Source organism: Erithacus rubecula (genome assembly GCF_903797595.1).
Source record: "Erithacus rubecula genome assembly, chromosome: 9".
Lineage (NCBI taxonomy): Eukaryota > Metazoa > Chordata > Aves > Passeriformes > Muscicapidae > Erithacus > Erithacus rubecula.
In genome coordinates, this window is record NC_136660.1 from 9,608,126 (window position 1) to 9,629,600 (window position 21,475).

General features: G+C 39.6%; 1 protein-coding gene across 1 annotated transcript in view; it reads right to left on the reverse strand.

Moving 5' to 3' along the window:
- Positions 1–3,158: 3,158 nt before the first annotated feature.
- The window catches only part of NRG3 (neuregulin 3), a 337,142-nt gene continuing 318,825 nt past the window's right edge, over positions 3,159–21,475 (reverse strand). The window contains 3 exon segments of the mRNA XM_079312184.1: positions 3,159–6,403; positions 10,227–10,397; positions 17,819–17,946. Coding sequence (XP_079168310.1) covers positions 5,899–6,403; positions 10,227–10,397; positions 17,819–17,946 — 804 coding nt within the window. The 3' untranslated portion in view covers positions 3,159–5,898.

The following is a 21,475-nucleotide window of genomic DNA, read 5'->3' on the forward strand; positions in this document are numbered from 1 at the left end:
TTTATTCAGGGTCCCAAATGTCAGGCTGATACTCTTGATTCTGAGGGCAAAGTAAAACTGAATGTGAATAAAGAAGCTGAATGGTTACAAATTCTGTGAATTCAGCCAGACCGAGGCAGGCACAGACAGCACAGAAGTGGCTCTTGCAATGAAGAAATAAGGACAGGGGCACATCAGTGCCCAGCCACTGCAGTGATGTGGCACAGACCATGATCCCCCTTAAGGACAGAACAATTATAAATTGCCTGTAGGTTTCCTGATGGTGCCCAGAGAATGTATTATCAAAAGCTGTGGTACAAATACAGGATTTCCATGCCACTGACATACATTACATCCTATAACTTATTTACATACTCCAGTAATCAATAACCCTTCTCCATTATAGCTATGAAACATTATATATAGTTTCTTATACTAAAAAAATAGAATTATAGGTGGTCTCACTGTGCTTTTATTATTTATCTGGGAGAACTTGCACATGAACAGCCTTGTGGGGTATTAGAAAATCACTCCTTGTTTACAGGAGTGCTGATCAAAGAGGAAACTGCTAAATCTTTTCAAGCAGGGGAGAGTCAGTGCAGGCTGTCAGTGAGGTGTGAGCACTCTGTCTCTGAAGCACTGGAAACAGTGCTTTAATAATACAGAACCAAAACATAAATAAATTTGTTTCCAGGGACAGAACAAGTAGGGAAAAATTGGAAATTTCTGCCTCTTTTCCTTGAATCAAACACTACCACTGTGGTCATAAATAAGTTCAGATAATTTACCTTTCCTAGCAGGTCAACCTTTCAACAGGTAAACAATTACATTGTTTTTTACTATTGGGATGAAAGCACTCTTACCCCCTGCAGCAGATACTGGATGATTGTTTCCTCCTCCACTGTGGCTCTTCTAGTTCTGAGTTAGAGTGCACAGCTTCCACTGTCTCTAATACACTCTGTATTTCTTGCAGGAGACTGCCAATTCCCATGGCACAATCCTCTGATTGCCATGGAATGAAAATTTAAAAAAACCCCACCAAAGCAAACACAGGCCTACTTTATTATTCATTCTACTGCTGTTGTAGCTTTTTCATTTCAATATCCTGTGATATACTTATGCATGTGATGCATTTGAACTTTGCTATGGAAAATACAGGAATCCTGCCTGATACCATGATTTGGAAGTGCCAAGTCTAAACATGAAAACTGGGTGTCAGTTGTTTTGCTGGAAGTAGACATCAAAACAAAGGAAGTACAATCATGCTGTGAATTCAGCAATAATGCAGTACAGAACCAAAAAAAGTTTGCATCACTTTATATTTTCAGCAACATAAATATAGTATTAGATGAATAATTTAAAAATAAAATTTAGATAAAATCTTGATCTCTTTAAGGAAACCTAGCATTGCAGCTTTTGGACCACAAAAGAGGAGACTTTATGACTATGTGTCAGACAATACAGATAATGAATTGATTGACCTATTAGGCTGCTGAAATAAAATTTTAAAAAAAGAACTAAATCACAAAAACTGAAAAATCTATACTCAATATTTGCTTTTTCCCAATCTCCTTGAAGATAAACATTTTGAATTCACGGCAAGATAACAAATCACTTTATAAGCTCATTGTTTTCCCAAAGGGTAAAGAGTTTACAGGGAAATTTCATTTTATTGAAAGGCAATTGATATTAATACCACTTTCAAACCCAGTTTTTATTCCAGGCCTGCTCCTTCAAGCTTCAAATTTATTTACTGCAGGTAGGACTCTTTCAGAGTTCTTCTTTGGTATTCATTTTCAGAATTTCTTGTGAGAGCAAGAAATGCTCAAGTAATGTCCAAGAGGAGACTACAGGGAGACAAATTGGGAAAAGGAAGCCAGATTTTACATGGGAAGGAGATGTGATTAACTTCTAACAGGTCAATTTGGGAGCATATTGACCACATAGTCATAGCACATCAACTCTTTTTTTTTTTTTTCAAAATGGAAGCTGGAAGGATGCTTGAGTGGCTTTGGGATCAGCCACACAGGGGCACGTTCAGTGCTGCCAGAGGCTGGCCAGGCACACCCAGCCCTGGAGCCCAATCACCTGGCCAGGGAGCTCTGCTGGGGCTGCTGACACTCTGCTGGGATGCTCAGAGGCAAAACAAATCCGTTTAGCACTGCTCACATCACAGGGGAGGCTGCAGAGCTTTGTGACACCACGCTGGACATGAAGCAGCATGGATTTGGGATGTGATCCTCTGTTAGTGTGCACTGTCACTGCTGCACTGGCTGCACCAGCTGAGTGTGGCTGGCCACCAAAGGCTTTCTGAAGAGCTCTTGCTCCACAGGAATGTTTGTTAATCTAAACATGTGCCTGAAAAAATGACAACATTCAGCTTTGAGCTTTGGGGTACTGAAGAGTTTTTCAATGGTAAACACTAGAAATGTGCCCATACTTACCTACATTTCCTATTTCAAATGCTGGGATTTTATAACTGGTTTTAAGTTTTTTTTTAAGGGTTCTTTTGGATTGTGTTTGAAGAAATTCTAAACAGAAATAAATTTTTAAAAAATATCAGGATATACATCTCTCTCAATTCTCCATGGTGTTGTGCTGGAGCCACAGGCTTTTTCTCTGCTCAGTTCAGAGAAAGTTTAATTTATTTAATCAGTTGCTCTCCCAGTTTGCTCGAATGCAATGCTGCGTGTGTAAATTTTCACACCAGACTACACCTGGAACTTCATAGGTCAGATAAATTTTTTAATTATGATCCACGTCAACGACTGAGTTCAGAGCCTCTTCTAGGGGGATTACAGACTGTCTCCAAGGCTGGGAACAGATGTACTTTTAGGAATGGATTGCATTTCTCAATGACTTGCATCCCTTCCAATCCACAAGTTCAGTGGGAGCAGAAGTAATGCAAAATTTGGCCTACCATGTCAGCTGTTTCAGTACAACTTCCATATGGATGCTTTACACAATTAATTATCACACCTCAGAGAAAATGCTTCCCCATTCACTGTAAAACAGGAAGGTCCACAGAGGAAAACATCTGCATTAGAAAACCACACAAACAACATTAAGGCTATCTAGTTGGATGTTTTCAACCCTTTTTTGTTTTCCTCTGCAAACAATGACAGTTTCAGTAAGAGCTGAAGTGATGCTCTGAACAAATAATACACTAGTCTGTCATTGGTTAATATTAAGGTCTCTCTATTCAAACATGCTGAGAACTGAATAGAACAGTTAACATAGAACAGTCACACATCCTCTGCTGAGTACAAGATTGTATCTCTAACATGAACCAAAGACATCCTCACCATTTCAGATCTTCAGCTACCATTCAATAAAACATTTCATTCTCTTAAATACATTGCTCGTCTCCTCTTTCTGGGTCTTTTGGGGGTGCTGCATGACCACATTCCCTCCCTAAAGGCATTGCTTCATGATATGGTTCTTCCTTTGACTGAAATCTTGCTGTGTGTTCCCATTATGCTGCCAGAGGTGAATTTGCAGAGCTTGGGGGAGGGAAGATCTTGCATCTGAATTGAAAAGATTTAATTTTGAAGCATCAGTTCAGGCAGGATTCTGCATTGTATTGCAGACACACCATCTCGATGAAATTAATGGTGAGCAATTCATTAATTGTGGTCCCCATTTGAAAACTGTTGAACCAGAGCTTTATACATTTCCCAGTTTTCATATAATATGAAAATTCAGATATGTTCACAGGGCTTATGGGCAGAGGCAAGCTCCCTGTGCTCATGTCCTGAGATGGGGGATGCAAATGGTGCTGACAGAAAAGTTAAATGATTGCAGGGGTGCAGAGCTGAGCCCCACCTAATGCACTCTGCTTTTTGGAGGGTTTATCTGGTGTGGGGCCATGCTCACCACAGTCAGCTCAGCACACACACAGTGAGATGTGCCCAGCCACCACAGAGGGCAGGAATACTTCAGGGTGAGCCCAAACCCCATGAGGATCCCACCTCACTGCTACAGCAAAAGCTCTGTGCCTATGCAGAAGGGAGCCTGAACAGTTCACACTCCATCCTGGGGCACAAAACAATAGCTTGCCCTCAAATACACTTCTGTTGAAAACACACAGCAAAGATTGCAGCCACAGAAAATTCTGTAAACAGGACAATTTCATCAACTTTATCTTTAAAAGAACACCCAAAACCACAAAAGCAACCCAAAATGAGACTTGCTGAATGAAGACTGTAAATAATAATTTTTTTTACTGCCTTAACAAAAAAAAAATGACATACACCTTCAGCATTTCTTTTCCAAATTTACTTGACAGAGGTTAAGATATTGCTTTATTCTGACTCAACATACAACAGCACTGTGTGATTGATTGTGCTATTTCGGGAAGTCTTGAGACTTGTGAACTAGAAAGTCTGGGGCACATTAATGAATCTAACAATTATTTTGCTTCAAAGGAATATTTTAATACATTCTGTAAATACTCCAATTTTTTTTATTCAATCTCCTGGCACTAACCAGGCAAGGCTATTTGGCAATTATTTATTATAGTTAATTTCTCCCCCGGTGAGAATAAGCAGATATTTAAACACTAGTAAACCCAGTAAGGTGTGTCACTGGACCCAATTCATTTCAAAATTGGCACATATTGTTTCAATTTATGGGGGGTTAGAGGGACTCAAAAAAAGCTGATGCACAAAGGGCTTATAATTGTGATTAGGATACAGCAACCAGGAAATTATACATCCTCTCCAAGGCCTTGATGCCCTGCAGGGAGTGACTTGGTGGAAACCATCTGCTCTTAGAAAGCTCCATTAGACTCAGATCTCTGCATGCCTGTGGGTCTGCCCATAACGAACCATCTGCAGGGTTGAAGCTTTAAAGTTCACAAGCCTAAGCCACAATTAATTGAAGTGAGTGGAGAACTGAATGCAGCAACAAATTAGGCAGCGTGGACACTTATTGGCTGGATTTTGATCATACTGGATATCCCTGACTCTTCTCTGAACAAGCCATAGTGAAATAAAAAAAAAAAAAAGTTTTAAAAAAATGCACACACACTGAGAACTGCTCCTTGAGAGCTTACAAATGTCTTTAAAGTGTAAAAGTTTAGAAATGTTGAGGGGTGCTAACGAACAACAGAGTTTATGTTTCCACTTAAAAAAACCCAAACCAGAAAGCAAAACCAAACCTGTTGTAACACACACTTCTACATTTCTCTCTGTCTTCCTCCCTCTCCAGCAAGGCAGCTCTGATAGGCAAAGCTCAGAAGATGGAGCAGCTGTGAGCTCCAGACCACTGAATCTCTATAGAACCCAATCCTGCTCCCACTCTTGGCCAATCCCAAAGCTCATACATAATTCCACTGACTTTCTTGGGGTGACTGACACTTCGAATTAAGGTTGAGAGTTAGGCATCTGCTCTATTCAGGGACGTTGCCCTCATTCCACAGCAGGCACCAGAACTCAGTAGGTGTCTGTGCCTGTTTTTGTGGTGTGAACCTGGAATCGAGAGCAGAGGGGGAGAGGGACTGGATCTGTGTTGGGCTCACAGGATGTGCTCCCAGGGTCTGAATCCCTGCCCAGCAGCTCACTGCAGTGCTGCCCTGCAACCAGAAATGCATCTAAGGACGATTACTTGGCCTTCACAGAAAAGGAGATGCACAGCTCAGGCCTTCGGACAGCCCAACAGGACCACGTAAAACCCTCCGCAACTGGAACCGCGTAATCCTGCCTAGAAAGCTTCCAAAAGCACGCTTCATCCCTCCTGCAACTTTTCCCTTAAAAAAATATTTTGTTAAAAAACCACTATGATATGAGGGCGATTGACTATTTGGTTTCTTCTAAGTAGATGCTCTTAAATTAATGCATATAAATAATTTGTATTTAACCTCCTCCCTTCCCGAGCGCGCGGAGCTCTCGCTCCCCCTCCCGCAGCCCCCGCACGGAGTCACTGGGTGGATGCCGAGTCCCTCTGCGTGGCACTGCTGAGGATGAGCTGTGCCTCCCTCTGTGCCCCTCGCTGTGCCCTGGCCGTGGGGCTCACGGGCAGGAAGGCCGTGCTCTCGCTGGCGCCGCCGGCCGCCTCCGAGTCCTCCGGCCGCCGCGCCTCCGCCAGCATCCGGATCTGCTCCTGCACAGTCTCCAGCAGCACCTTCACCTCCTGCTGCTCTGCTATTAGACAACTACTCACTGGGGAACTCACACGGACAAGTTCAGCAGAATAGGAGTTTTTGCACCATTTGATGCCTGTTACTTCAGGAACGTTTTGCATCTGCATGCAGGCTTCGTCCAAGCCCACGGACGGGATGATGGGGACGGAGTTGGCCCTTGAAGAGGAATAGCCCACCAAGTCCTTCTGATCCACGTTATTAAAATAGGGGGTTGTCTCTCTTGAAGGCAGTTGCATATTTATTGAAGTATTCTGAGGAGTTTTTAAACCGTTGGACGAATACCTGGAAAGAGCAAAGAAGAGTTCTTGTTGTACAAGAAGTCAGCAGCGACACTGTGTGAGATTTAGGGAAGTGTGCTGGAGAGATACACACCATTTTCTCCTGAAATAGAGGAGCACTTGGCAGTGGTGGGGCCCTGGGGAAAACAACAGGCTCTGGAGACTGGCTTTGATTCTCAAATCTGCCAGTGGCAAGCATTGCTTTTCTCTCAGTCTCATTTCACCCATGAGAAATGAGTAATATGAGAATAAGTAAATGAGAATAATGGAAATTCCTTTTAAAAACATTTCAGAAGTTATAGCATATTACAAATTTTCTTTGAAAAGAGTTTTGGAATTCTATTCCTACATTTATGGTCAGGGAAACGGATTAATACTTTCTTCAATGTCAGTTGTCTCAATGTCAAATGGTTGTTTTAGGAAAACACTTTAAAAAAGTGTAGATAAAAAACAACATTAAACACTCATGGCTGTGTAGTCCTTATTTACATAGGAATGATTGTCTCTACTCCCCTTCAAACAAGCAGAGTATCTAAGTGCAGTGTACCTCTGAAAAAAAATAGTTTTTCAATTGCCCATATCCATAATATTGGCCTGATTTGTTTTATTAGATTTTATCTGGAAACAGAGCTAATATATAGGACTTGAGCAAATGTCTGTGTTCTCTTGATACTGTAATACCATTAAAAGAAAATCCTTTATCCTCCACTAACGCATAACGTGATTTTATTGATTGTGAGGCAACTTGTGAATTTTTATCAGCATTTCCATTTTGTTTCAAAGCCAAACTGTTTTGTTTACTAGAAATACTTGGAAAAAAAAAAAAAAAACAACCAGAAATGGAAAGTATAATAAATATGAAATAAACAATGACAAAAAAAAAAAAAAAAAAGATAGTGCTCTAGGAGTTACTGTATTATCAAGCATGATTGCTAAGGACCACAGACCTCAGTACCAGAACATCATTTATGTATAATCAGCTTATCGGTATTTAATAATGCAAGCTAATGGTGAATCTAATATGTTTTATCCATGGATCAGGAGAGCAAAAATTAGATCTGGTGTGGAAGCAGGCTCTCTGACTTGAAGGGTGCTATTCCAAAATCTCCTCAAGCCTCCTGAACCTCACTAGGAACATCCTCTAGTCCTATGTGCCTCCTGCTTTTTGGGATGAGCAGAGAAAGAGTTAATGAAGAGAAATGAATCACACAAAGCTGCCATAGTCCAGAACTGGCAGGAGCAGTAATTAACTGGAAAGGTTTCCTCTGGCCCATGCTCCTGGCAAGGTGTCAGACAGGGGGGAGCAGGAGACAACTGGAGGCTCATTTCCAGCAGAATGCCACTGACCTGTAATTAACTGGTGTGTGGTGACACTGAGTCTGCACCACTGCTGAACATCTCCCTGCCCATGTGGAGGACAGAATTACCTGGCATCCCCAGCAGCAGCACCTGGGAGCTCTGGGATAAGGAGGAAGTGCTGGGAACTTTGCTGCCAGGTGAGACACTGCTCTGGGAAGTGGCACCCAGGGCAGTAATAGAGCAAGCATGGGATGTGTGCTAAGGGTTCCTGTCTGTGCCCTACAGCTGCAGCTGTTTGACACCTGAGACTCAGCCCTGGTTCATTTCATTGGCACTATGGTTAGACACACCTGCAGCCATTCATGGAGGGGCTTTTTACACCAGCTCTCAAGACTCAGGATGAATGAAACACTGATCAGGGGTATTATTCCTGAGGGAGGACAATTAAAAAAAATAAATGAAAACAAAACAGTGCAGACCTTTGGGTTGTGCCCATTCTTGTTTCCTTTGCTTATATATAATTGTTCAAACGACTATAGCTGGAGAGATCGCATCAGTTGCATTAGTCCCTTTTTTGGTAATTCAGGCCCTAAATATATTCTGGACTGCACCCTGAAAACAAAGGGAGTGAATGTTTTTAATGAATTTCACATGCAATGTAGGTATTATATGGATGATATATAAGCAAAAACAAGAAAAGACTGAATTGAAATGGGTTTGGTGAGAAAACAGTAACATTTGCCAGCTCTACAATAGAGATTCAATTATTCTTGTTATTTTGAAAACTAACTGGCAGCAGCAGTGACATGTTATGCAATGCCTGGCGTATTTCCATAATATTTTTTGAAATACAGATAGACATACCAATTTTATGCCAGAATTATATGTTTCTTCCCCATGCTCACAGGGCTTTCTAAGGAGAACTGAAGTTGAATTAAAGTGCATACACTGTGTGCAACAGGTGAGGTATTAAACTAGAAGGGATATTACATCTAAAGCATGTGAGACTTGGCTTTTAGTTAATTACATACTGATCCATGCTTCTGTGTGTGACACCAGACTGTGGCTGTTTTCAATAGACTGAGACTTAGAACTATAATTGCAGAACCTTAATTACATTTTCCTATAATTAACTTTCCCAGAACCACAGTTCATCCAAAGAAATGTATCTGGGTTTTTATCTGAAAAAAATATTTTGCCTGAATCAATTAATTCATGTGCATGTGTTTCAAAGTGCAGCTCTCTCTCCACCCTCTTCCTAAAACCAAGGAACAAAAGCAGACATTCATAAATATTCAACAGTAATTATGTTATGCAGTGTGTAAGAGTCTGGATGGAATCACTGCAGTGGCTCTGCCAGGCTTTGGGCCAGCCTTGTGAGCACTTGCACACACCCCCATCTTCTACCTGTGCACTGACCAGGCTCCAGCCAGGCTGCTGGTGGATGATGTTCAGAATGCTCACAGAACTAGGGAGACAAACCACTTTGATTTGTGTATCCTGATTGGGAAAGACGGAGGTGAAAAAGGAGAAGAAAGGAAGTAGTGTAAGTTCTGCAGGGGACAAAGGAAGTTTTTGTTTGGGCTGGAAATGCGATGAGAACACCAACACTGTGAAACCAGCAGATATTTAGAGGATAAACATCCTTAGTGGACAAAATATGGAAGAAGTGCTTGAGTGGATGGAGGACAGAAGGGGTCACAGTCTGGTCCCAATATCAAATTTTGCAGAACTGTGAATTTAAAATACAGGCCAGTACAAGCTGATACTTGTAAGGTCACACACTGATTTCCTAGACAAGAGTAAATACAATTAAGCAAAGCTTTGCTGTTTTGTGCCCCACTCCTCAGCCTGGGAGGAGGCAAGGGCACCTCCCAGAGCCTGTGACACGATGCTGCCGCTGCAGAGGGAAGGCTGCCTGCCTGCTCCTTTCTGCAAGGGCTGGCAATTTCAGCAGGAAATTTCCACCAGGAATTATATGCACATATCACACAAATGAACAATCATACATTTACTGCAAGAGGCAACAATTTTTTTTTTTTTCCTCAGAAGAAGCAAATAGCAACAATGACACAAGCATGAGTCAAACTGATGTGTAAGAAGTCACCAGACTTCCCCACCAGGTTCACCTGTAAGTCAGAGTGAAATGTTTCACTCTTACAGGTGAAACTGGGTGGGGTTTTTATTCCATTCCAGCTATCATTCCTATTTTTATGTAAAATACGCTTGTAATATTCTGGAAAGTCTTTGGAAATCTATAGGGATATGTAAATATTATGCAAAATATCTCAGCAATTGCAAACGACTTCAAAGGCAGCTGTAGGTTCTCAGGAGCACTTCTGAAACCCAAACCTTATGTACAGCTGGAGCTCACAGCCAATGTTCTATCAAACTGAATTTTAAAAGGGAAGAAAAAATAGTGCATTTTTCATGCATTTTTGAAGATGAATCTGTATGAAGCCATCTACAGAAAACCAACTTCACAATGTACGTTTATTTTAAAAGCCACTATTGTAAAAGCCACTCACCCATGACAAGGTATCGTGTCCTGGTCTGTGATCCTCGACTCCTGGAGCTGTTGATATGCTGGTCCTGTAATTCCATTGAACCTACCCCGAGGCAAGGGAGGAGTCCTCCGAAAGGCATTTCTATGGAGCATCCCACTTTTTTGTCCTGGGCTGCAGCATGAAGAGAGACTTCTAGGAACAACACCAAGAGTACAGCAAAAATTATCACACCAAAAGCATAAAATTCTGCATAGTTAAAGTTCGGGATTAATAATGCACGGATTACTGTTCTTGTAAACTTTGCTGTGGCAGTCTATGATGTCACTAGAAATTCTCTATGGAAATGTAATAGTACAATCCACCATTAGCTGCTGTTTATGCCATTATTTAATACATCACCTCTTTTCTAGGAATGAAAATAATTGCCCACTATATGAAATGTTTTCTTGCACTTGATGAAGGATGCTTCTCTTTTCAGTGCAGCATAACATAATACTGCTACAGAGAGTTGAGTTCTCAGACAGTATAAACAAACAATACAGCTCTGTCATATCCACAGCTGAATTCAAAATTAGATCCTAAATTGAAAGCCAAATATATTATCTATCAGCCTGTGAGGTGCTGCTTCCTGATACAAAACCGTTAAATTGAGAAAAAGTGTAAGTGAAGAATGTAAGCAAGGTTTATGAGCTGCAGATTGAAGAAGCCATCTAAGACAAGCCTTCTCCACCCTGAACAGGATTTCTATTGTTTTATTCCTGCTTTATATACAGATTGCTTTGTTGTTTATATGCACTGATAAATACTGTGCTTTTTCTTTATATGATATAATAGAAACTTGGACTTGATAAAAACAAGTCATAGTTTTCTACTTATTTTAGCAAATTGGTTTTATAAATGTTTGCCTGGGTTTTTAGAAGGAGAATAGATTTTTCTTTTTTTTTCATTTCACATAGGAATGAAAAAGCATCTAGAATTCACAGTTTTAGTATATAAACCATAAATTTGCTAATGCAGAAATACAGGAACACAGAACTAAGGCAAGGCATAACCCATTTTTACTGCTAACAGGTCTCAGTACTGCATGGCGTGACTGAATATTCATTTTTTCAGCTACTCTTATTTCTCTTGGCATCTTCTGGGTTTCAGAAATGCATGTGTTACCTCATATTCTCTTACATCTTTAATGAAAACTTAACATAGGTTTTGTAGATGCCTTTCACGAGTCATTATTTTTGGCTGTGTGAATAATTTCAACTTGTGACACAATTCAGCAATGCAAATGACTTTTGATAAGTTTCCTTCTTTTTTCCTATTAGAATGTGACTTAAAAGTAATCTGCATTTTTTACCTAGTGGGACTTTTAATTATAGTTAGGGCCACATCTACTCCCAAAGCAATTCTTGCTTGGAACAAGTACCTTGGACAAATTCTCTTTGAGTGCACATTTCCATTAAAACCAACCTTTTCCATCCAAAGTTAAAATAAGAAATAAATTCAACACTCTCTATCCTACTGCTCAGGATAGCAGTGTTCCATCACAGTCTAACCTCTGTCTTTCTTGCACACCTTTACTTTTCTTTTTAATTGAAAAAATAAGAACCCATAGCAATAGCATTTCCTCCAGGATTTTTGATGCTTCCTTGAACAGATTTTTCCTTTGCTAAAGATGCTGTGAAAAAACCTATTTAAGACCCTGAAATACTGGCCTCTCAGTTCTGAAGGCTGAGTTCAAGTTGCAAGTTACAGTTCATATTCTGTAAAATAACACTACCACATCACAAAATAATTGACAATTTCTGCTCAGGAGAGCCTGAGATTAATACAGCAGGGGACTTCAAAAGATGTAGGTGTATGAATAATTTGTGATGGATAATGAATTTTGGTGGTTTTATTGACTTGAGCATAGTCATTAATAATACAAAAGTAAAAAAGAAACTTTAGATTGATTACAAATCTCTGAAGTTGGAAATTTTTATTGTTTAATTTTTGTTTGGTTTGATGCCTTTGAGCATCTTCCTTGTTGGATGAGAGCACATGATCTCCATATGGAAATTCACAAAAGCTCCATTTGTAATAGACATAATTTCAACATAACTATGCCTAAGGTAATTGGTTTAAACTGCAGAAATGTTGAGGCCAAAGGGATCTGCCATAGTCCTGCAACCTCAGAATTTCCAGCACTGACACAGCCTAAGCAAACAATTGTTGCTAATGTGAGGTTCTTATGCTTCCAACATTTCTGTCAGAAAAAAAAAAAACAAAACCAAAAAAACCCAAAACAAAACAAAACAAAAAGCACCAAACAAACCCAAAAAACCCCAAAAAAACTCCCACCAAAACCTAGGGAAGAATGAACAAAAATCATTTGAGGTCATGGACAAGAAAATATATTAAAGATCAGGAAAATACTTACAAACAGTGCAGCTGCAAGCTGCAGGATAACAGTTGTTTCTCCAGGCACCAAAAAAAACCCCTTAAGAATTTCTGTTAAAAATCCCATGGAAAAGGATCTCCAGCACAAATCTCCTTTTACACAAACTGATATGAATATCAGCAATGCAAATGTAATGTTCTCTATTGATCATGTGAAAAATTCTCCCTCTCAGGCAAACAATGGTTTTTGGATTTCTTCAGGGAATTTATTTTCCTTTAGCCAACATGATGGTTTCTTCCCCCCTGCACTCCAGTCTAACTGGGCAAAAGAAACTGGCCCACATAAGTGAGCTATTCAATAAAACAGACTAATACATAAAGCTGTAGCAGATATGTCCTTTAAATCTATCAATCAATTACTCCAAAATAATAAAAAAAAATCAGAATATGCATGAAGTGGTTCACAAGTGATGCATAAAATAGGGAGAAATACAGTTCTGATGAATTCATGTTTTGAAAAAAGCAGTTCAACCATTCTAAAGTTAATTAAGAACTTGGGATTCATTCTTTCCAGTTGTTTTCTGTGAAAATTTTCTTTGTGTTGAGCAACTGAGTGAAAACAAAGTCTGATACTGCAGGTGGAGTATTCTCTTCTTGGGGCACATACAAAACTCCCAAGTGCAGTTACCCACGTTCATGAAGAGAAGGCCAGTAGCATTTTTACAGTAATTCTGGAACCCTTCTGTACTACTTTTGAGTTAATTACAAACCACCCAGTAAATCCATATCCCAGTGACAGAGCCAGCTGCCAGGCAGTGTCCTCTGACAGTCCCTCAGAGCATCTTTTCAGGCTGCCAGACAAACTACTGCTAACATTTGTATGGATCAGCTACTGAGGCTTTCAACCAATTTTAGTATTGATAAATACAGCCTACAGCCAAAAATCTCCTCTTGGTTTCTGATATGTGAGCATTATTGATTCCTTCATAATATTCTTGTATTGGGAATAGTGTGTTTTGAAGCTACTCAGTGACTTTGGAACTCTATGAAAATCCCTCAACACTTCCTGTGTCATCTGGTGACCATCCTGGTACAGAGCCACAGGAAAAGGGAACAGACCATTTGAGTTTAATCATCTGCCACAACCTCATCATATACTCCCTGCAGGGCACTGATCGATCTCCATCCTAAACTGATGATGATATCCAGGCTACTATTTCTGAAAGTTGCTCTGTATTGAAAACTTCGTGACTTCTTTTCAGTTTAAAACTATTTCTGATGAATATTCAGCCAGTATATGTGCCACCACACTCCTTCATTTTAAGCAGGTTTTTACTTTCACTGTGCTTGCTCTCATGTATTCATAAGCAGCAGTCATGCACCTTTTCCAGTCTCCTGCACTCAAGACTGACATAAGACAGACTTCTAACACTTTCCATGCAATATGAATCATTCATTCCTCATCTTAGCTTGGGAATCCATGCAGTTTGAGCCCTTGGCAGCTGGGAGGCCATTTAAACCTGGTGAGATAACAGTGGTGCATTCTCATGCTATGCTGTGTTCCAGCTTTGTCCAGTGACCTTGGCACAAAAAAAGTCCATCCCCAGTGTTGACTAATTCTTTGAGTGCTGCACTGGTGAATGTCCTTCCTTCTCAACACAGAATCTCCCTTTTAACCACCTCTGTGCATCCCTATTGGAGTTTTTCTGCATTAGGCACATATGACAATTGGCTGAACCTGTGCAGAAATCTAACTCACCCCCACCAAATAAAAATACAATAATCAGTGCATATGTTTCAGTACCTGCTCTTGATAAGATAGTAAACAAGTTTTTGCCTTTTTTAAATCTACCACAAGAATCTTCTTCCCCCACATTTCTCCTAAAGTCTTGACTACTCAAATTCAACATAGCTGGTTCCTAGTTACTTTGATAAATTCTTCATCTTCCTAAATATTTGACACTTGCTAATCCATCATCTCATGTCACAGTTCCCATTTTTATAGATTTTGCTCCCAGACATGAAATTTTGTGAACTGGTTTCTTCTTCCAAATTTTTTTTTTTTTTTAGATCAAGATTAACCAAACCATCTTGAGAGCTCTGATTTCCACATTTTACTTCCACTTTGACTGTAGGAATGTCTATTTTCATACAGTTGATTCTGCTCATATTCTACCTTTGTCCTCAAATAGTCATCCCAACTTTTCATTAAAAAATGAAATCTATTAATTCAGGATTGCCCTAACTGCTTCAATTATTATCTCTGTCCCACCATCAGTTTTGCTTTTTCTTTGGGAAAACAGCAGATTCTTTTCACCTTCTTCCTTTCAGGATTCCCCTGTCTTTATATTCTTACTTGATTTAGTTTATCTATACTTGCTCTTTGAAATTCAATAGCCTTATTTACAGAATAACTTTAAATTAGTCTTTCCTCTGCTGTAAACTGAATCACTTGTATTAGCAGCATAAAGGGTAAAATGCTTACCAAATGGAAAAAGAGAATTCCATGTTTTTTTGTAGTGTGAAAAGTTCATTAAAAATGAAAACACAAATTATTATTAATTTAGGGTAAGTTTATCCTATTTTGACATTTTTGTAAGACAATACAACTGCTCCAGGCTGAAAATCTCTGCATTTGGGTTTCATCATGGCATTCTCTGAAATGAATCCCTCCAAAATCAAGGATGACTGAATCCATGAATGAAAGCCAGGATGACTAATTAACAAGAAAACTGCTCTTCAAAGGGACCACAACTCAACCCATAATTAACAAAACACTAATTTATTTCTATCTATTAGAAAATAAGGCAGTATGGGTTTCCTTCTTACCAAGATGAATAGATAACCCAAGATAAATTTTTGAGCACATTGTGTGCATTGCAGGAAGCTCACTGATTAAACACATTCATTAATTTTGAATTCTGCCAGTTCTAAGAGTTATTTTACATATGCAACCAGAATATGTAACATACTTCTATGGTAATAGCAGTGCACAATGCAGGCAAACTTTGTTAGGAGATTAATAGTAACACAGGCTAAATATTTTTGAGATTAAATTTCAATTTTCACCTTAATCTCTGCATTAATTCTTCTTGTGTACCTGAGGTTTGTTGAGACAGAAAATTGCTGTTGCCCATAATCTGAGTGAAATAACTAGCTGGACTCTGTCAGGTACATTTCAGCAACTCCAAATGATTCCCTACACTGACAGTCTTACTTCCAAAGGCCAAAATGTATTAGTTTCAGGATCTGGAAACAGCCAGCTCCTGATTTTAAGAAATGATCACCCATCATTAGTGTCCTTGAAAACACCAGCAGAGAAAACAAGTCTGGATGTAGAGCAAAGTATTTCTGCAGCAAGCAGGAAAAAAAACCCAACAATAGAATTCAGAACATCATAAAAGAGAAAACCTGCAGAGCTCATATAATTTTTCCAGGCTCAGTCAGGTTTGGAATGAAATGAAGGGATATTTAGTATAAAATACTCATTTGGCCACATTTTATCATTTGTTCACAGTGAACACTATTTAGAAAATAAATTAGGAAGCTCTCACATGGTGCATAAATTAAAGACAGTCTTGTAAGTCTTAAATGTTCAAGCCTGTCACATGTTTTATAAAACAAGGGCCTTGTACAATAAATCTTAAGCTTTAAAACTACAAAAGAATTATTATAACTAGTCATCCCATTTCTTAAATTAGTTCTGAAGCAAAGACATTTTTTGGATATTGCAATCACACCATTAAAAGGTAAGGGAATGTCACTGAGTTTTTCTCTGAACTTCATGCTGTGACTAAATAGCAATGAAATTCTTTCCAGAACTTTAGCAGAAAGCATTCTAGGCAACATAGTTCATCTATGTTTAATAAAATGATTAGGCATGTTTTGAAAATTTCTGTCTAATAAGTAAAAAGACCTACAAAATGGATCTGATCTGACAATTGGCATTATTTTTTTCATGCCAAATTAAAGGCTTAAGTAAGGTAAAAGTAGATAGGACCCAATATGCCTTTCTGGCTTACATGAAATACTTTGTATGTTAAGGAAATAATTTATTCAAATGAGAAAAAACACATAGCTGGCTGATAGACTGCATTGAAAATGCATCAAATACTGCAGAAGCCAGATCATAACCCCATTCAATCCCAGATTTTTTTTATTAATTAAAAAAATCCTGAAATAAACAACTCTTCCACTCCAGATTATCTAGCTGAAAAAATTCCAAACTAATTTTTCTCAGCTTTTTTTCTCTCTCTGTGCCCTGGACCAGATGTTACCACTGTCATTCCACCAACATTATTGCTTGTACCACACTCCAGTTTTGTTCCTAGTCCTGTAATGAAGCACCTGCAATCTTTCTCATCCAAAAAAAGTTAGAAGCAGAATTCTGATTTTAATCTCATCCAGTGATGGGTGACATTCTTCTTTTTTTTTTTTTTTTTTCCTCTTGGAAACAACCATCCAAACTTTTTAAAGCCTCATTTTTAATGGCCACATTTTCATAAATGAGTCATTATTCATTCCATCTTTTGTTTAAGGAAATGATGGAAAAGAATGGAAGTTTGTGAGCTATAGTAGGACCCACAGCTGCTCTGTGGGTTAGAGAGTTAATAAATGAGGTTTGTTTGAGATGTGTTCTCTGACCAAGGCTGTTGGCAAGGAGACTAAGAAGTGAAGAAAGATAAAAAGAAGATAACTAGGAAAAATACCCCCACAGCTGTGAAAAGTATTTTTAGAAAGGTCCTGGGAAGAACAGGGGTGGAGAACTTTCTGTGACCAATGATGAAAGTGTAAGCTGTGTAAAGGGTATAAAAGACAGTGTGTTGTTGTAATAAACAGATATTAGCCTTCTGCAGTGTAGTGTGCCTCTTGTGTGTCCCACCTGCCTCTCTAGCAACATCAGCCAAGTCTTTCTGCACCAAATGAATCATGAGCATGGATAAGGAAAGTCTTGTTTTGAATGGCTCCTGATCCTCCAGCTGTTCAGTGCTGCAGCCTGGATGGTGTCTGTGACTGCATGCTGCAGCTCAGCAGGGAAGCAGAGAGCCTGGCTGTTACCTTCCATGTCTGCAGCTGAGGAAAAGCTTGCCCATCCTCTTCCCAAGCTGGCTGGGGCTCTGCTGGCACCAGGGCACTGAGCAGCTGCCCCAGGCCAGCCCAGCATCACCCTGCACAGGATCAGCAGCTGCCCAGCCTCCCTGGGCAGCCAAACCCCCAGCAGGCAGATGTTTGCTCACCTGTGGTGCTTGATGGGCTGGGTTCCTCTGTCAGGAGACAAGGCCTCTGGGAAAGACTGAGCACCCGAAAAACTCGACTCCATAACTTTGTGCAGAATCGGCCCCGGGTGCCTATCGGGTTTTGAGTACTGCAGCAGAGAATGAAATTAATTAATACTCACCCTGAATTCACATCAGAGCAGGGTAAGAAGTGCTCTGGTGCATTTTTAAATTGAAATTAAGCATTGCAAGTAACAGATTCATTCAGTATTGTTTACACAGCAGAAAGGGCTCGTAACCATTATCCCCATTACATTCTGCACATGGAAACACTGATATCAGCATTAGCAGCCAAATTACAGGCTGATCTGCCCACAATGATGGGAACAATGATCCATTTGACTAGAAGTCTGACTTTGTGGCTACCCATGCAGAGACAGATCACAAAACACATCTCAGAGGACAGTCAGCAACTTCTTGGGTCCTTTGCAGATTTCAAACACTGCATCCATCATCAGCATGTACAAGTATGAAAACCAAATTGAAACAGCACTTGTGTCATCAGATAAGTAAGAAAAATATTTGAATCCTATCCAGAGAGCTAGATATCTTTCTGAACCAGTCTGAAACTTTTGACCTGGGAGTATCTGTGCTAGTAAGAACAGTATAAACACAATTCTTCTTGTGGCAGGTGTAGGTGTGGGGCAGTCTCTGGGCACAGAGGGAGACAGAAAGGTCTGCAAAGCAGACACTAGATATGAAAAAGAACAGATATGTTCTTGCTTTGTGATTCAACTGCACTTTCAAAAAAAAAAAAAAAAAGAAAAAAAAAAGTCTCTCAACCTGAATGGAGCCATAAAGTTGAAGAAAAAGTTGCACTTGGGCTTATAAGAAGATTCCATATTGTTAGTGGTCACAGGGCAGTAACTCTGATATATGAGAGGTTAACTCACATTTCTACTCAGGTGTGAAAAATAGAGCACTTTTCAGAATTTTTTCTTTGCATTACAAGGACTTGCACTAAAACTAATACGTCTGTTTTCCTATTGCTTTATATTTTTAGTACTAGACACCTAGATATCCATGCTATCTTTAAAATAGATTGGTATCGTGGGAGCAATTACATGAATACATATCATAGAAAGAAAATACAAATTAAAATATTAGAAAAAAATCACAGGGGTGGAAAATGCCTTCTTATGATACAATAGCATACAAATTCATGGAGAAGATAGTAAGCATTCTTTCAAAAGACAGCTCTTCACAATTATTAGTTTTGTCTAACAAAAGACCAATAACTCCTCAAAGAAGACTATTATTTTCTGACTCTCACTTATTCTTATCTACATTTCTGTAGACTTCAGCAAGATCAAAAAGGAAAGTCATACAAGAATATTCTGTTTTAAAAATAGGTTACATGTACTTTTAGTCCAGCCAGTCAGACTTGTGACCAATTTCTATAGATAAAATAACATCTCTTCAGATTTTTCTCCTTTGCTCTTCTCCCTCTTTCTGTTGAGTGAAATACTCCTGTTAAACAGGGTCAAATCATTGCTTTTGTGCTTCTGAAGGCAAAGCTGTGAGTGGCAATATGCATAATGGTGCTGCTGCATGCAAACCCAACTGAAATAATAAGAAGAAACATATTCCACTCCCATTTCTTTCAGTTACCATGATCTTAGATGTCACTTGTAAATGTTGTAGATAAAATATTCAGACAGAAATATGATTCTTAAGGTACTCGCATCGGTGAAGGTTTTAAACTTTAATAGTCATCCTGCCAGCTGCAGAAATGAAACTGGCTTTGATTTCTGACCTGAATAAATCAATTTGAGCTATGTAAAGAATGGCTTGCTAGTGCCAAGAAGTTATTTCTGTCCTTTTTTTTGAGTTTGTCCATGGTACAAACCTGAAGGCCTGAATGGCCTGTAAGACCATGAGTGTGGAGTGAATCATGAAGAGCACAGGTAAGCTGTGCCTTCTGTCACATCTGTGTTTCAGGTGGATGTGGGCTGGAGCAGTGGTGCCAGAGCCTTTCCCCACCACAGCTGAGCAACACCAGGAGCCCAGAAGCTGCTCTGATGCTGATCAGCAAACTGCACTGCTGGTCAGCACCCAGCACTGCTCAGGCACAGCCTGCAAAGGGCATTTTTGACCCCTAAATGAATGTTTCCCCCTTTTCAGATATGCCACAATTCCTGTAGCAGTCATAACATCCATTCCAATGAAAATGTGAATTACAGTTTAGATTGAGGGTGTGAATACACATGGAATTCTAACAATCTATATTCTAACAATCCATACCTGGATGTACCACATTATTCAGACATTTTAATATTGTTAAACACAGATGGATTTTTTCTCCTTTAGCTTAACTCCCAGTGCCACATCTAAGATCACCTCTGGAGAAAAGCACCTTTATACTTTTGTGAAGAGCTTACAGCAGTATCAGCTGGTTCAGTATGGGATCATTCCCCAGCCATTTCCCAGCAGGGCTCATCCTGCTGCTCTCACAGCTCAGCTCTGCTCCAAGGAAGCCTCTGGCTGTTGAGAGCTGCTCTATACTCAGCCTTGATGGAGAATAAACTATGAAACCTTTCCAAAGGCCTGTTCCAGTAGGTTGAAAGCTTATCTGTATTCAGGTTTTTTAATGGTTTTATTGCCTTCTTGGTTAATTATCTGCTCTTGTTTGAGCAATTACTGAAAAACACTGAGGCATCTGGCTAAATAAATTAAAGAAGAATGATAGCTGTTAAAAAAAATTTGGAATTTTTCAATTTTTCATTGTTTCATGGAGAAAATAATCTATTATGTGCAATTACTCAACTTTCTGACAATAAAAATTCCACCCCCTGCTAGTTAATGCAGAGTGAATCTGTGCAGGCAGCCTGAGCCAGGAGACAAGAAATGAGCCTTTGTCACTGACCTGCTGCATTGCTGTGAGCACATAATTCCTCTGCTCCATGCCTTGAATTCCCTGCTCTGAAATGTAGGGCTCAGGGATAACAAATGCTTGACACTGCTGCTCTGGTGCTATGCAAACCAAAACACCCATCCCTCCCCCAGGCTTTACTTAGCTCTTCCCCCTCAGCCATTCCCCCAAAATAGTAAAAGGTCCAGGAATCCATGTGGCACTGGAAGAGAGGTGATGTGGGGACCCAATTTCAAAGAGAACTAAGGAGGCAGAGGGGTCAGCTTTAAATGACATTCAGAGAGGTTGCCCAAGGAGGAAAAGAGCCAGTGGTTTTTCTGGGGGGGCTGAGCCTGCACAAAAGCTCATCAGGTGGTGCATTTAATATCCTTGCTGTCCCCCCCCCACTCTGTTTTGCTGCCAACACTGGCTCTAGGCAGAGAACAGTAATTTGGCTATTCTGGCAGTTCTTCCTAAGCAGTCATGTGATTCAGAAATGGGAAATTTGCTCTTGATCTTAGCTGATAAATCAAATGGTAATTCATGTAAGCCCACAGAGTAATCCTTTAAAAGACTTCAAGTGTCTCTTGCTTGACATATATTAATTGCATTTCTATCACAGTGGATGAAAAGATTTTATTTCCTACTCATATGAACAAAAGGCAACAAGATGCAAAAGGAGCATATTTTGTCCCTCATTGTAAGAATTGTTGCTAGTGGTTGCAATCTACTAGAAACACATGTAGTGAAAATTGAAACCACACAGT